General features: G+C 36.5%; 1 protein-coding gene across 1 annotated transcript; it reads left to right on the plus strand.

Annotated features, from left to right (window-relative positions):
• The first annotated feature begins 7,767 nt into the window (after positions 1-7,767).
• LOC127128043 (uncharacterized) lies at positions 7,768-11,594 on the plus strand. Its single transcript, XM_051057299.1, has 4 exons — positions 7,768-8,355; positions 9,859-10,033; positions 10,727-11,004; positions 11,304-11,594. The coding sequence occupies exons 1-4, from the start codon at positions 7,954-7,956 to the stop codon at positions 11,409-11,411; spliced, it is 963 nt and encodes a 320-aa protein (XP_050913256.1). The 5' UTR covers positions 7,768-7,953; the 3' UTR covers positions 11,412-11,594.
• Positions 11,595-17,716: the final 6,122 nt, after the last annotated feature.

The following is a 17,716-nucleotide window of genomic DNA, read 5'->3' on the forward strand; positions in this document are numbered from 1 at the left end:
ACTTATGTGTACAATTACCCTTTTGCCCTTATGTCTATATTGAACACAAGGCATAGACCGTGCCATCCTTGTCTAGTTCAATATTGGGCTCATAGACATTTATCCTGTTATGCAGGATGGGCAAATTCCATCTAGGTCACTCATGTCCCTTAGCATGCTTCGTGGAGTACCCATCAACTATCTTTATGGTCATCTAGTTACGGACAATGTTTGATCAGCAATAAGGCACTCGACTCTACATCTAGGGTCCATAATGGTTTCAGGTCAAAGGGTGGTATACACCATTATCACCATGAGAATAACTTATGACACTTTGCATAATATTCTATATAGTATTCTCATAGCGGGTCAATCCAGTATAAATATTACTCTTAATATTCATACCTATGTTTAAGACTTGATAACTCCTTATCCATGATCCATGAGATGTGATCATCAGTCTATATACATAATAGTCTTAATGCTTTAATGTTATCCCACTTCACAATAAAGCTCGACTACGGATACTTTAAGAATAATGTCCTTATGTTTAATGTGATCTCATGATTAAGTCACATTTGATACATTAAACGGACTAGCTATTCTAGGGACTTTATTAAACAAACATAATAAAGAAAAAGCCTTTTATTATTAATAAATAATTCGATACAAGTACCAAAAGTATTGACCTCTAGGGCTTACACCAACAGAAATGATGTCGGAATTACAAAGTATAATTGGTTTCATAATCGGTAAGAAACCCACAAGGATAGAAAAGAAGAAAACAATAAGAACACAATGAAATTGGTTATAAAATGTTATTCTTTACTTTCTATTTGAAATAATATTACAAGTGTTACAGAATAGAAAATAATCTCTCTCACCCTAACTCGGATTTTCCTTATACAATGATGATATGCTAGTATGTTATTTATAAGAAAACTAACACACTAAACGAATGGACTTTTACATACAAATCTATTACACAAGCTAACTTAGAGAATAATCCAACTTAAACAATTGGGCATAACAAACAAATCCAATTCAACGGGCTAACAATCCTAGCATACTTCGACTACAACATGTGAACAGACTTTGACGACATGCTAATGATCTTGTCGGATTGTCGAACCAAGAAGCTACCCTTCGATCGTGCTAGAATTCTATCCAATATCTCACAAGATAATGCAAATGTAACCAGTACTATTAGGTGGATATTTATATTACTATGAATATGGAATACTTAGTTGTGACAAAAATTCTTAATCAAACATTCGTCAATTGCCACTTCACCCAAGAGATTACAGGATTATGACTAATAAAAAGGGGTATGTGGCAAGAGGATGTGTGCAACTGTTTTATTAGAATATTCGTGATATCTAGGGAGATCATTATGGTTTCATACGTGGTTACCACATAGATATAGGCAAAGGCATCAAAGAGGGGCCTAATCATTTTTCTTATTATATTTTTACATGTTTAGTTTTATTTTTCCAATTTTAATCATTGTTTACAAACTAACTCAATAAACTACACATACCGCCCCACCCAGTTATGTTATGATATTTACATTTTTAAATACAAGTATGATTTCCTTAGTCTTATTCAAATTATACAATATCTATGGAGATGATACAAATTTAGTCACTTCTTGTGATTTTTATTGACACAAATTATATACTAGTATTGCAAAGATTATTAAGTTCAATAAAGCCATCTTATATTTTTGCTAAGTTTTTGTAGAATTCGCTAAGAGAAATATTATCCTATTAGAGAATTTAACTTATTCAAATTTAGGGGGGTCATGGCTGAAATTCCCTAAACGAAATTTATTGCATAAGTGAGTATTTAAGTCACTTATCAATTCATTTATATCCACATAAAACATTTAAAACTACATGTCTCTCGCTCATTCAAGATTAAGGTATTCAAACATTTTAATTCTCACACTTTCATAAATTATGCTCTTATCATTCCTACGTTATTCTTGTGCTCACTTTGAAATTTAAATCTATGGTCTATTCGTGAAAATTTAAAAGATCTAGAACTCATAAGTTATGGTTTAGTTTTCAACTAGGATATGCTTATGCGTTACATTTTATGCCTAGTTTGAATGATATTGAGGAGCATATGTTGTTAGAATATGGCGATTGCAAAAATTTGCAATGTATGAAGATTAAATTATGTATTGTTGGAATTTATTGCAACAAAATGTGATAGTCTCCTTTTTATGAATAAACAAACAACATTTTTGAAAAAGTTGAAGTATTAATAAGTTGGTATTTTTTTTATCACATTTTGAGAGATTAAATGTTGTTAAACATTTGCCATTTTTGTTGAATTTGAAACAATGTAGGAATTCCATTGATGTAGAGTTATAATGGATATAATTGATTTATCTGTGTCTTGTTAATCATGTTTAAATAGGACTCAGAAAACAAACACATTTCCATGACTTGTGGGCAAACCATTTTATCCAAAGGGGGTGAATTAGGTGTGAGATATTGAAGGCTAGCTTAAAGAATCAAAGAGTTATGCGTTGGAAGCCAAGAAAGTTAAGTTATAAGGAAATTTTATATTGAGCAATCTTTTGAATAGAAAACGAGGATTATAAGGCAACCTAAGGAAAATAGGGAAAATCCATTAATCGAAGAATCTTTTGATTATCGGATGCAATGAGGTAGAGTCCCTTTTTCTTAACGCCAAAGGAATCTCATTTATCTAATATAGCATTCCTTCAATTTGCAAAGAGGAGTCACAATGGAAAATTGTATAGAGAAGCTTATGCAACACATAGTTAGATACATCAAGATTGTTGAGTTCACTAGAGAGGAAATATTGAAGATGGTTCAAGGTGGATACATATACGAGTTCAATGGATCATTCGTGAATGTTGTTTCATCTCACTTGTATCATCTATACTCCTACCATAAAATTGAGTAACTAAACTTTAACTTATTGGAGTTATATTTAACTAACTATATTAGGATGTATTCGTGACGACAACCCGAGTTCTCACATCTTTTAATTTTAGAAAGAGTTGTGGGGTCATGTTGCATGTTTCATTGTGTAACATTTTCGTTATTAGGGAGAGATTAGTGTCATCATTGTTCCTTTAATGTAAGAGTAATGACCCCCAATATTTTAGTAGGTACTTAATTGCATCCTCAATATTTCGCTTGTATATATTCATATGTGTCAGCTCTCACCCATGTTAACTTTTCTAAGTCGTAACCCTTTATGTCCAAGTGTGAACCTCGACTAGATGTATGAGAAGTATGAGAGAAGATTTTAAAAATATAACTAGTGATGCAAGGATCACATCACCTGGTCGATGATTTGTCTCATAAGTTCATACAAAAACAAGTCTCATTGTTGTTTTTCTACGTTGAAGATAATTTCAAAGCCTCCACATTAAACTTTTAGGGAATTGCCTAACCAAAAAGATTAAAAATTATTTTTTATAAGGTGAAGTTTCCGTAATTTCATGTTACATGGTGTTGGAATTTAGATAAACACATTCTTCCCACTGGTGTACTTTCTTCTTATGGCATAAATGGAAAATTGTGTACTTTCTTCTTATGGTTTAATGGAGTTCTCTCATAGACTAATGAAAACCTTAATAAAACTTAGCATCACTTTAGAATCAATTTTAAATTTCTTACAAAATAATATATAATATAACTTAGATGTTATCTTTATAATTTAAAAATATATTTTTCATTTTTAAATGACAAGACTTTAGTAACTAGATTAGAAAAAGGAAATTTATCAAGTATAATTGAATTTTTTAAATAAAAATTAATTGAATAAGAAAAAAATATAAATAAGAGTATACTAAATATTCACCCACGTTGCAAATTAATTTAACATTGTCTTTCAATAAAAAAATCATCTTTATGTCATATTATACCATTAATTTTAAAATGTTAATGTAATTTGACGAATATACGTTGATTATTTATAAATATTTCACAGTCGGACATCCCACGTCTTCTCTACAAATAATCAGTTAGAAACTTTAAATTAAATTAAAATACATCTATACAAATTTTCCAATTAATTTTATAGAAATTGATATTGTAGAAAAATGATTTTTAAATAACCATTTAAAAAAAAAACGAAAATAACAAATAATTCAAAAAAGAAAAATAACCACTTTTAGAAGAGGATGCGCCGGATGAACTGGCGCATCCCCTAAGCTAGCAAAGAAGGCGCCCAATGCATTCACGCATGCATTGGGCTCCTAATAAGGAGGCGCCAATAGTATTGGTGCATGCATTGACCCTCATGAGGAGGCGCCAATGCCCCTGGCGCCTGAGTGGTGTCTGGCGCCTGCATGTTGTGTCATGTTGGGCGTCAACCCTCTTGGCGCATGCATTTTATGTCCACTCTGTATAAATATCACGCTTTGGATGCAATATTTTTCATACAAAAGCATCCCCTACTACCATATTTTCTCTAATTCAACCTCACTCACCTTCAAGTTTCTGTATTTTAACCATGTCTGCATACATTCAGAAGCGAAACGCCAATGTAATATTTTCCGCCGTTGCAGCTCCGGTATAGATTCGGCTCTGGAACACAAATACGTTTGAACGTCTTAATCGGACGTTGTACAGTTGGTTAGAGGGAGAAATTGGAGAGGGTGAAAGGATTAGAAGAATATAATGGCTTGTGTCCATGTTCAACCAAATGGAGAAGTGCACGAATGAGTGGATATTAAGGTCGACCAAGACGCTCGTAGGATGATGCATTACATGTTCAAAATTGGTTTCATGGTTGTAATCACATAGTTCTTGTATTCTAGTTGTTTTAATTTTTTGTGTTATTGTTTATGTAATGGTACTTTCGTCACAGACGTCTAATATGAAATAAATTTAGTTTTTCATATATTGCAATAGAGGTACATGTGAGTTTATCTGGTTGTGCTCATTCCAACACTAGGATAGTTATTACGATTGTGACTTGGCTGACGGCATGAACTACATAATCTAACCATTTTATTCGCCATATCCATTTCGGTTCCAGGTACTGTTTGGGCGACCCTTTTTCTTCCTTCGTATAACTTCGTTGTGTCAGACGATGTCCCCTTGATATTCTGGCCAATAATCCTCTTTTGGCACTATGGAAAAACTAATTTTATAAACATTTGATAGGCTGATGACTTTGTAAACTTCAGATAGCAAGTATGATGGATCCCTTCGAACCTTTGAGCATGCTGCAATGACATGGGAGTAGGGCGTACGAAAGGCTTGGAATTTTCCGCAATTGCACCAACCTCTATCTAGTTCGACTCTGTACTGTCCCATCGGCATGTCCTCATTGTGATCCATGGACTCGGCAACACTATATCAACCTTTAGTGCAGTCAAACACCGTGACTACATGTGTGTTTGCTTTGCCAACTTCATGTCTAATGAGTTTCATTGAAGCATCACTGAACAACTGCCCAGATTGCAACACTGAACTCCATTGGGAACATCGACTCTCAAATAGCGCCCCTAGCCTGAAATATGTTACCTGCACCAAAGCGGTTATAGGTAGGTTACAGATGCCTTTAAAGACAGAGTTCATTGATTCCACAAGATTTGTTGTCATGTGGCCCTAATGTTTACCGTTGTCGTATCCACTTCTCCAATGGAATACTATCGATTCATCGTACTGCATCTTCGTTTGACAATCTTATTTCTTCACGATAGTGTTTGAAAGAAGGTTCTGATAATGCATAACCTGCATTGACAACCTTCTTCCGCAGCGTCTTATCTTTGATTTCCCGCATGAAATTCTAAGCAATATGTCTAATACATAACACATGCGTCGAAAGAGGATTTTGCCAGCCATTATCAATGTTATTATATGCATTGATGATTGAAGCGTGTCTGTCGAAGATTAAACATAAGTTAGGCTGAGGTGCAACGTGAAATCAGAGATTTCTTAGGAAAAAACTCCATCCCTTAGCAGTCTCCCCTTCAACTAGGGCAAAGGCGATTGGAAAAATGTTGTTGTTCCCATCTTGTGCCACTGCCATCAGTAGCATTCCTTTGTATTTCCCATACAACCATGTACCATCAATTTGTATAATTGGTTTATAGAAAGAAAAAGCCATGATGCATGGTTGATATGCCCAGAAGAGACGGTGGAATATTCCATTTCCAACAGCATATGTCCCGTCTGGTGTATACGCGAGCAATGTTTCCAACTTGACAATAGTCCCAGGACCATATTATTTTAGAGCCAACAGGTATTTTGGAAGTTGTTTGTAAGACTCCTTCCAATTGCCAAACACTTTTTCAACAACCTTTGTCCTAGCTATCCACGCCTTCCTATATGATGGAGTGTACTCGTACTCTACCCTAATATGCGAGATTATTGTACTCACCTTTAATGACAGATTGTCGCCAATGACAGACAATATTTCATCGCATATTAGCTGAGAGCTTAATTTTCGATGATCCTGCATTGGGTTTGTCAGCATGCATGTGTGGTCTAGACCCATTGATCCAATCTCCCAAGACTCGTTCCTCTTCCGGTACGAAGCTGACAACCTAAAAAGGCAGTGCTCATTCGGACAATAAATTTTATACCTCAATGCGTTAGTTCTGTTAACTCTGAAATCAGCTGATTGTTGCATGTGTAATTTCTTAATGGCTTTTACACATTCCTCTTTTGTGCGAAATGTGTCTCCTTGTTTCAAAGATCCTTGCATTTGCACATAAGGATTGTACCATATATCTGATGAAGGTTCATCGGAACCCAAATTCAACCTTGTCATACGTTGGGGTGGACAATATACATGACTAGCTGGTATCGACTCTTCTTCCTCATCAGCGTTCACCATTGAATCAACCATGATCTCGGCTTCTTATTCTTCGTCATCTGGAACATTCACCTCAGCTTGTTCGTCATCAGTTTAACAAAACATTTGCGACTGATCAATGAACTGAGACACTTGTTGTTGATGTGGTAATATATACCACTATATATCGTTGAAACCGGATTGTTCGTGACTGACAAACATATGCTGAACATCGTCATCATCTCGAATCTTCTTCTGATAAAACTTCACCTGGTTTTCTACAAACCAAACCGGATTTTTATAGATGATTTGACCCACATTACTGCACTGCAATTTCTTTTCTATTCTTTGTTTCAGATGTAAAAAATTTGATCGTCGATTTATTATAAACCGAGTTACCTTTGTATTTCGAAAACAAAAACCGAATAACTGATGATCAAATATTTCACTTTCGATATGAGCAATGATCATGTAATTTTGTGTGGAAGACATTTTTTAAAAATCTAACTTTATTTTCTTTACTGAAATTGAATGCATTGCTAAGTTGTTCATCTGCACAACCTAAATAGCGTAAACATTAAACACATTGTTCACTTGGTTCGTCTATACAGACTTGACCATGCATGTAGTGAAAAGAATCAACATGCAGTGACAAGAATGACAAGAACACACATGCGTCCATGGAATCTCTGAAACAAGAAATCTATGTGCCCTAATATTCCAAACAGGTGTCCATTCCATAGGCGCCATAAAACAACATGGGTGCCAAGAGGAAGGACGCCCCTTCCATTCATTTACACCTAGGCGCCAAAAAGAATGATGCCTCTTCCTTGCATGTGACTAATCACATGCAGGCGCAAAGAGGAAGAACGCCTCTTTCTTGCATTTAACTAATCACATGCAGGCGCCAAGAAAAAGGGTATTCTTCACGTGCATGCACCTCTTCCTTAAAAGGAGGTATAACATTAGAAAAAGAATAATAATATTAGCAAAATGAAATATCACTAATTCAATGGAAAATTTATAAGGCCCAACTATCCTCCTTCTTCTTTCCTTCTTTTCTTATTAATTATCATCTCCATACCTTCTTTCTTCTGATTCGATTCTCGTAAACGAAAACCTTTCTGAAGAAGTAGCACTGCGTTTTTTTCTTTAAAAAAAGGACTAAAAGAAAAAATGGCTCACTCACTAATAAGAAATTCAATTAAATCTTTAAACCCTAAATTACTATCCACGCTATCAGCTCACCGGATCGCCCGCCATTTTGGCTCCGTGGCCGCCGCCGACGAGGAGCAATCGTCCTCCTTCACGTTCTCATCGGAGGGAGACAGCGTTCATTTGAGAGCACCGGCGGCGAGGAGGAAACAGTCTTCGTCGGTAACGATGCCGATGTCGTTCATGACGGGATCTATAGTCGGGAAACGATTCTACAAAGAAGTGAAAACGAGAGAAGCGGATGATGGTAATGGTTGGACAGTGATGCTTGATTATAGAACACTCAAGACACCTGCTAAGAGGCCTCTTAAGCTTCCTACTCTTGCTCTTGCTAAGGCCATTGCTGCTGAATGGGAATATCAAGTATGATTTTTGGTTTTCTTTCTGCTTTTTGTTGTAACGTGTAGTTATAGTTATTCCTTTATTTTGAATTGTGTTGATTTTGTGAAACTGATTTGGGTTGCGTGTCAATGGTAGATAGAGATTAAAATAGGTGAGATATAGAGACAAAGTTAAGGTAACTTCATCGCCTTAAAGTCACCCAAGCCTGATCCTCTTCATGGGAATGAATTAGGTAACTTTGTGGCGGGTTTTGATCCTTGGCTATGCGGTTCGAGTAATATATGTTGAGAGAGGTGAAACCCTTAAATGAAATATATTGAAAGAATTCCATTACTTTGAAGGATTAGTGTTTATAGTTGCATGCCAGGATACCTTGGTTTGCCAGTAAAATGTTGCAAAATTCAGCACAAAAGCTGCTTTTTGTTAATTTCTGAACTTAATAGAAAAGTCAAGGTATTAAATTACACTTGTGTTGCAGATCCTTAATATTGCACAAAATACAGCTACAGCAGATGCAGTTAGGGTCATGAAGGCATAAAAAACATTAACGTCTTGGCATCTTTGCAGTTATGGACCATTATTTTTACTAGTCTTGCCAAACTGAGGATTGTAAGCAACAAATTAGTTTTCATCCAAACATTCTAAAATAATGTTGTTAGATTGAAAATAATGTCTGGTAGCATGATAGTTTGTGCCAGCTTCCCCTTTGATATGGTTATCAAGATTGGTATCTTGCATAAGCCTGGAAGAGAATAGCAAGATTGTAAAATATAAAATTGTAGTTAAGATTGGAAGATCCTACCCAATTATTTTTGTATGATCAAGAGGGGTAGCAGGATCGTAAAACATAAGATCGCAACAAAAACTGTAATATCCTACTAAAATGAAAAAATAATACTATATTTTTACATGATATATTTTAGTAGGCAAGTCTTTTTGTGGGAAAGTAACTCTTTTTCATGTTCTTTAGACATGTATGATTGAGTTTTTATACTTTATTACTACCACATGAAACATTTGTTAGACATTAGAGACATATTTGGTAAATTACTAAGTTTATCTTAATTCAATTATTTCAAACGAACCCTACAAGTGAGAGGTTTATTCTCTAGACCCAAAATCTAAAACTTCATTTTAAAAGGCATGCATTCATCGCCGCCAAACGGTAATTGTTGTGCCTCTGCATCTTGTTATCTTTTAATGGTGGTAGTCAGAAAATGGTCTATCATGGCTGAAATTGGCAAAGATTGCACAAAATCAATGATTGTACAAATTTTCCACAATTTGGCTACAACACATGATTCTACTTAAGACCGGGATCGTTGGGGTGTGTGAGATAGTAAAATCTTAAGATTTTAAGATCGAGATCTTGACAACCTTGTTATGCTTATATGTCCTTAAACAGTCATTCAAAGTATTTAAATGGCCTTGATTTGAAGCTTCATATTCTGTTTAATATGGTTATTGATGCTTGGGAGCATCATTTAGAGTTAAATGTGTAATCAATTTGATTTATTATTGTAGCAAATAGATGGCATAAGACCCTTCACAATGCCTCTTATGAGACTTGCTTGCACTGCTTTGGAAAGAGTTCCTGTGACAAGGCCAAAAATTCTTGAGCAATTGATGAAGAAATTTAATCAAGATTTAGTATTTTGCCGTGCTCCTGATGACAATGATTTGACAAGCGGAGTCCATGGTATGGTGTTAGTTACCGTGATATTTCTTTGTAAATGTCTGATATCAGTTAAGAACGTGATTTCCTGTTGTAAATATGCAGAGTATATTGAACTCGGAATGTTGGAGTCATCCTTAAAAATTTATTATAAAAAGCATATTTTTAGTGCTCTTTTTATTCTTTAACCGATCAAATTTAGGCTAGCTAAACTGATTTGACAGTTTCAATGAATGCATTGAAAAGTGATATTGATGGTTTTGGAGACATAGACTTGACTGTGGCAATGGCAACTATTTAAATTCTATAGCTCTACTCATGGTGCAGTTGTTATACAAGAAAGATAAATAACAATCACCTCTCTATAACTAATAGTGTCATGAACTTTTAAGTCATGTGAATTATGTGCTATATTGCAGGTATTGAGTTTTTATAGTTTATGCCTATGTCTGTGAAGAGGACTTACCATGAAGATTAATTATTATTTGTTGGTTGGATAAGTGGTGATGTTGTGATTATATTTTCGCAAGTTTTCTTCATGTTTACCTCATCTCCGGAAGATGTTATTAAGAGAATATTTTTGCTTTACCTTCTTGGAGTGATAAATTTGCTTTTACTATAATGCTGTTGTTGACGAAAACTTTTTATGATAAGAGACATTTTAATGATTTTGAGAAAGATGTGGAAATAATTTAATATGAAGTTATGTTCTTGCAGATCGCCAAGTTGAGAAAATAGATCCTCTGCTAGGCTGGTTGGAGTCAGAATTTGGTGTTAAGCCTGTTGTATACTCCAGCTTTTATGGTGGAAAACAGGATGATGGTCTTGTGATTGCTGTAGAGAACCTACTAAAGAAAACAGATGATTGTGAATTGGCTGCAATTGATGCTATTGCAGCATCAGCACACTCATTAACTATTGCCATTGCAGTTGTTCAAGGGAAATTGCAAATTGAGGAAGCAATTGAACTCATTAGACTTGAAGAAGATTTACAGGTACTTGCATGGCTATGTTCTAAAATCCATAACCTGATTCATATGCATTTGTCTTTGTATACATGTTGTGCTTGAATATTGAAGTACGGGACATGAATGTAAATTATAGGACTCTAGGTTTGGGCCTAACCCAACAAGTAAGTGGAATAGGGAAGTTAGAGAAGAATTGTATGACGGGATGGGACGGGACAGCTTGTTAGAGTATCCGAGTGCATTTAACATCGTTTTTGTTAGGAACCTTTTGGGTTCCTATCAGGAAGCATGATCTGAGATGAAAATGTCTTCGTTCTCTTTTTCAGGTGGACAAGTGGGGCCTGGTTGAAGGTGGTCATGATATCGACGTAGCTGATCTTAGAGTACAGATTTCATCGCCGGTTGTATTTCTTGGTTTGTCAAGAAATTTATAGTTTTAACCTTTGGTTTTGTTGTTAGTCATCCCAAGTTATCTCTATCAGGATGAGATGGTCCATGTCCTATCCATAACTTTCTTGTTTTGTAGGTTTTGTTATTGTTATTGGTTTTTATGGATGAGTTCTAAGTTATAACGAAATATATAAACAAGGCTTTATTGTAGCCTAATTTGAGGTTTTTATGGATGAGTTCTAAGTTATGAAATTAGGTTCTTGCATAGACACTTCAATTAGTAGTTAAGTTGTATCTTAGGGTGTGTTTAACACGAATTTGTGTTGGACACTTTGAATAATACAAAAATTTATTTTGTAATTGTTTTACTTCTATTTTTGAATTTTTCAAAAAACATTTTATGAGAAAAGTAGTAAATTGTTCATTAAATTAAAATGAATAAATCAAATCAGTTTTGAAACAGAAAAATTCCATAAAAAACTCATGCTAGAAAATCAAGTTGAAAGTGTTTCTTAAAATTATTTCTAATTTTAAAATAGTTTAGCTTAAAACGTTTTCAGACAACTAAAGAAATATGATACAGATTTTCCATCGATTTGTATTTATACTAATGACACTTGTGATTTATATCTCAACGCAACTTTTATTATTAGGCAGTCTTTTATTCAATCCTTCTAAAATGTAGGTGTCTTTTGGCATATTTTAGGAAGGTTTAAAATTCTAACTTATTATTATTGCAACTACAATTTTGACTAGTTAGGCAGTGGACTCGGCATAGTTCTTTTGGTAACATGACTCTAGAAGGCATCTAGTAAATTACTTGATTTTTTAAACTAGTGGTTGGTTAAAAATTTAAATATTGTGTCCGCAGATTTGATGGATACGGATGGACGGTGGAGTTCTAATTTGATTTATAATCTTGTTGGAGAGACAGAAACGAAAAAGTTTTTAAAATTCCCTTATTTGAAGTTGTTCGGACGGACAAAATAGTGCCGAAGTTTGTTGTGCATACTGTTATTGTGTAGAAGAGGCTATTGAAACAAGTCATCTTAGGATCCGTGAAAATCGACAACTCCTTTGGAAAACAAAAACCCATCCAAAGGTAAAAAAAATTCTTTAGCGTTTTTGTAGAAAGTGTGTGCCAATTAAAATGCGGTTGATAGATAAAGGTGTTTAATGCCCGGCCTATTGTGTGTTAGACTATGGCACTGATCTAGAAGGGGGGATTGAATAGATCCCAATTAAAAACTTGAGTCGGCGCTACCAATTTGAAAGAAAATTGGTTTTGAAAAGTTGTTTTAAATTGCGGAAACGGCCGAGGAAACTTTTAGTCTAAAACGAACCGTTATTGGAAAACCGGATATGCGATAAGCTAATGGATAATAGATGAATTGGAATACAAGTCACTACACTTATTTGCACAATCAATGAAATAATTCACTTACTAGCAAGCCTAGTTCCAATGATACAAAATACCAAATTAAACTGAATGTAAACTTAAGACAACTTTGGTTTAAGCAAATTTACAAACACTTGGTGTGCATAAGCACCCCAAGTGATACTTGAGTTGAGTAAGTAGATCAATTTGTCCTAGTACAATGTATTATTGTACTTAGTATTCAAACAACAGTTTTAATCACTTACTCAACTTATATCAGCGTTTGGTAAAAATTGCTTAAACTAAAATCACTTAAATTTTAAGCTGAAAAACAGATTATGCAGAAAATTAAAGAAGGCGCAGATTTGATGAGGCAGTTCCCCCGCCGTCCTCGCTTCGGGGTACGTCTGCCCTCAATTCTAAAATTAGAATTGAGATGATTAATTAGATATCACCTGTGAGATTTAATCGTTTTTACAAGGATTGCAAAGTATGTAAACAACAGAACTTCCAATGTGTTGAATGATACTTCTTATCCTTGCTCCTTGATTCAAGATGAATCAAGACCTTTGATCGTTGATGCTGGACCTCCGTTTCCTGCCACTCGTTGAGGAACCTTCCGTTCTTCAACCCCTTGGCCCGGCTGATCACGAACACGAACGAATCAAACCCGAATCCTTCACTACACAAACACCGAATCCGTTACTAAACTGATGAAGACGTTCTCTTATCAGTCACCTTCGCTCAGCTGAATGTTAATGAAGCAATTCGTCCAAAAACCCCCAAACACAAACCGGTATTGGAGGATAAAATCCTAATGATTTTATTCAAGAAAGAACCTGCCAAGACTTCAACTCGAACCCGATTCTCCAATCGCAGCTACGAACCTTATCACCTTCAATCTATCACGAATCACATCAAAAGTTATTGTGTGCAGTTGATGTATTGTGAACTGTTGAAGATGAAGATGATGAATCTTTGACACCTTTTTCACTCTTTCTTGTTTCCTTGAACACTTGAATACAAATTGACAAATGTTAGTTAATAGAAGTGTTTTGACTTCTATATATAGTACCAGACAAAATCAAACAGACATAACAATATTTCAAATATTTGAAATAACTCAGAAAACTGAGTTGGCGCGCGAACGGTCGACCATAGGTCGGCGTGCGCTGACCCGTGGGGCATGCGCCGACCCTTATGGTCAACTCAAACATTTCATGCGCTGACCCGTGGATAGCATCACTATGCCATGCGCTGACGTGTGGTCGACTCAAGGGGTTTATGCACCGACCCGTGAGCTATGCGCCGACCCTATGGTCGACGCAAGCAGTTTTGCGCTGACCATCCTCCAGTTTGGGTTGAGCTTTGCGTTGACCCGTGAGCTTTGAGCTGACCCCTATGGTCGACTCAAAGCTTTCAAATCTGCAAAAAATTGTGATTTGTGATTTCCATGCATTTAGTCATGATCACACTTTGTCTACATGTTTTTAATGATTATAGTAGATTTAGAGGAACGTAGAAAAGGATATGGTGGGTAATGTGTTGCATTTGTTTGTAGACGTGCATGATGGTCTTTTGTCATCATCGAAACTTGATATCGTATGTTGTATGACACTTTGTCTTTACATACTCCCCCTTTTTGATGATGACAACCTGTATAAATCAACATGACAAACAGCATGCGGTATTGACACATTTTGCACACTCCCCCTTTATTTTGTAATCTAAGGCTATTTGCAGAAAGCGAAAGCGATTGTTAGTTGTGGACATTTTGTCAGACTGTTAGTTGTGGGCATTTTGTCAGCACTTTTCTCCCCCTTTGACAACATCAAAAAGAGAGACAGAGTGATTATTCAAGATAACAACGAAAAAAAATTCACAGGTAGTAGCAGAGATATAGATACCAACGAAATAATATCACACTTATAACATTTCTTACTAATAGTCATTAATTAAAAGGAGAAAATACATAAGGAAATTACGGTTGCATAAACATGCAAAACAGAGAAAAACAGGAATGCATTCAAAGACAACAAGCAACATGTAATATGCAAATGAGGGTCTATTGTCTTAGGTTACGGTGGCCTGGATGGTAGCAGACGCCTGGGTTTCTGCTGGGGTCAGCCAGAGTTGATAGGTAATCAGAAACTCCTTCCAGATGCCTGAGACTCCTGTCGACACACCGTTCCAAATCTGCATACCGTCCATTTAGGCTTGTGGAGAGGTTGTCGAGTCGCTCATTTTGGGTTTGAAGTTGACTGTTAATCTGAGCATATCGGTCGTCCTGGGCTTGCATGAAGGATTGTTGGGCAAGTTGCATGTCTCGCATCATGTCCAACAGCTCTGAAGAATCTGCTTGCTGTGGAGGGGACGGAGGAAATTCTTCCTCAACTTGGTGATACGGCTGGTACGATTCACGTTGAGTTGTCCAGCCCGTATGTTGCCAATCACCCCAGTTACCCCAGCGTGGAACACCTTCTTCATTTGTATCCGGCTGCTGAACCCAAGCGGAGCCGGAGTAGTCATGAGTGCCAACGGGTGAAGGACTGTCATCTCCACCATTGTAAGCAGCATCGTGCCTTGCTTCTTCTTCTTCTTCTTCTTCATTTTCCACTTCATCGTCTTGTTCTTCGCTTTCATCACTGTCAACCCTTGGAGGAACGTATCCTCTTCTAACAAACTTATATTTTCTCCGCTCCTTGCACCAAATATATCCCATCATAGACATGGTTTTTGTGCTGAACTCTTTGTCAGGTGAGATTGATGTGAACGGGAAAGACTGATGATTAACATTGGCGGCAGTAATGACTTCTTGAATGAATGATCCGTAGGCAAGAGCAGTCCCTCGTCCGGAATCACGTAGATTATACATTCTACTAGCAATGTAGTATGGCCAGTTGATTTTTATCTTATTTTTCAGAATGTAAATCAAATGAACCTCGGGCTGTTCGACTCTGGAGAGACCGCCCTTCTTCGGCCGCAGGATGCGTGAGACAACCCACTGAAGAATCCTTTCTCCGGCGTTCAGCTTGCCGGCAGTGACGGTTCGTGGGAACAAGTCACTTTGCACAAACTCAGCAGAATATGGCCGTGCCAGCATGTCATTTAATGCACTCTTAAACTCATAGCCATCTATGTGGTGAGAGTCAGTCACCTCAGGTAGAGAATTTCCAGCATCATCCACAGACATGTCAAAATACTTGTTCCAGAAATTTGATTTAATCGATACCTTTGTAGAGCCAACTCTGGAGGAAAGCTTGTGCCCGCGAAAGGTCTCATGCAGACCGGCGTAGAAGACTCGGACAAGGTCTTCACTGTATTTGGTGTTACACTCCAAGAAGTTTATGAAGCCTTGATGCTACAGCAAAGACAGGACTTCCGGTAGGTGCATGCGTTCGGCTTCAAGTTTGTAGAACGCATGTTGTTGCACAACTCCTCGTTTACCGATGTCTTTGTTGAAAATTTCGACACGAGCAGGTGGAACGAGTGATACAGCAGATACGGGAAGAGATGCACCGGATGATTCTCGGGGTCTTTTGCCGGAGGGTCTGCGTGATGAGGAAGCCATTTGAGAAGGTTTGAAACTAGGTGTTTGGATATAGAGAGAGGGTTTAATAAGGGTTTTGAGAGTGATTCTTCTAGAGAGAGGTTTTTCCCAATTTATAGTGGAAAGGTTAGGGTTTTGGGAAGATGGAAGAACAAAGGACACTAGCCAATAGGTAGATGCAAGTTACAGAGTAGTGGGTAGTTTGAAAGGTGATGGAATGTAAATGCACATTTAATGAATGTTTTTGAATGTGAATGCATGAAGGATGATTTAAAATTTTCTACAGAAACACAAAATTTTCGAGCGATGCGTCGACCATACCCCTGTATTCGTCGACGCATACTGTTTGATTTTTAAAAAAATGCAAAAATTATTTAGTCATGCGTCGACCATAGCCCTGCTGCGGTCGACTCATACAGTTTAAATTTCCATTTTTCCCTATTCAGCACATGCAATAACCAGTTTGATGCATAATTATCAGTTCATACAGCAATAAACAACCAAAAGGAGAGAGATATCAAATATATATATAAACAACATCATTATGAGATATAACTATTGTAGTCATGAGACTTTGCAGAGAGATAGAAAGAGAGGAACACTATCACCTTAATGCCTGAGTGACTTAGTGAACTGTAGGCTTATGCTTACAACAACAAAGATTTGTCAGAAGTACAGAATTGAGGTTTTAAATGTAATAAGGTAAAAAGCAGATTAGAGTGCCCGTTCTGAAATATCGAGAATGCCAAGTTCTCGGCGAATATGAAAGAAAGGTTCAGTGGCTAGCGGCTTTGTGAAAATGTCCGCTAGTTGATTTTCAGTATTTACGTGTTCAAACACGATGTCACCTTTCTCTACATGATCCCGAAGAAAGTGGTGTCGAATTTCGATATGTTTGGTGCGAGAATGTAGCACAGGATTCTTGGTCAGGTTAATAGCACTTGTGTTGTCACAAAAGATGGGAATACGTTCAAGTTTGAGGTTAAAATCCAATAGTTGTTGCTTAATCCAAAGGATTTGGGCACAACAACTACCGGCGGCAACGTATTCCGCTTCGGCGGTTGACAAAGCAACAAAAACCTGTTTCTTGCTATGCCAACTAACCAAAGAGTTTGAAAATAGGTGACAAGTGCCACTGGTGCTCTTCCTATCCGATTTGCAACCGGCAAAGTCGGAATCGGAAAAACCTACCAAAGAACAATCATTACCTTTGGAATACCATAGTCCATACTTCGAAGTACCGGATAGATATCGAAGTATCCGTTTAACGGCTTTTAAATGGGATTCCTTGGGACATGATTGATATCTTGCACACATGCATATGCTAAACATAATATCGGGACGAGAAGCAGTAAGATAAAGGAGTGAACCAATCATACCTCTATACCGTTTTACATCTACTTCCTTACCGTCTTCATCTT

This window comes from Lathyrus oleraceus, chromosome 3 (assembly GCF_024323335.1).
Source record: "Lathyrus oleraceus cultivar Zhongwan6 chromosome 3, CAAS_Psat_ZW6_1.0, whole genome shotgun sequence".
In the NCBI taxonomy this organism is placed as follows: Eukaryota; Viridiplantae; Streptophyta; class Magnoliopsida; order Fabales; family Fabaceae; genus Lathyrus; species Lathyrus oleraceus.

What these genes read in the sequence shown, in the direction of transcription:
- LOC127128043 (XM_051057299.1), top strand. Translation starts at nt 7,954, where the DNA reads ATGGCTCACTCACTAATAAGAAATTCAATTAAATCTTTAAACCCTAAA. An exon ending in TTTGACAAGCGGAGTCCATG is followed by an intron (nt 10,034 to 10,726) that starts GTATGGTGTTAG and finishes ATGTTCTTGCAG; the next exon opens with ATCGCCAAGTTGAGAAAATA. An exon ending in GACTTGAAGAAGATTTACAG is followed by an intron (nt 11,005 to 11,303) that starts GTACTTGCATGG and finishes TCTCTTTTTCAG; the next exon opens with GTGGACAAGTGGGGCCTGGT.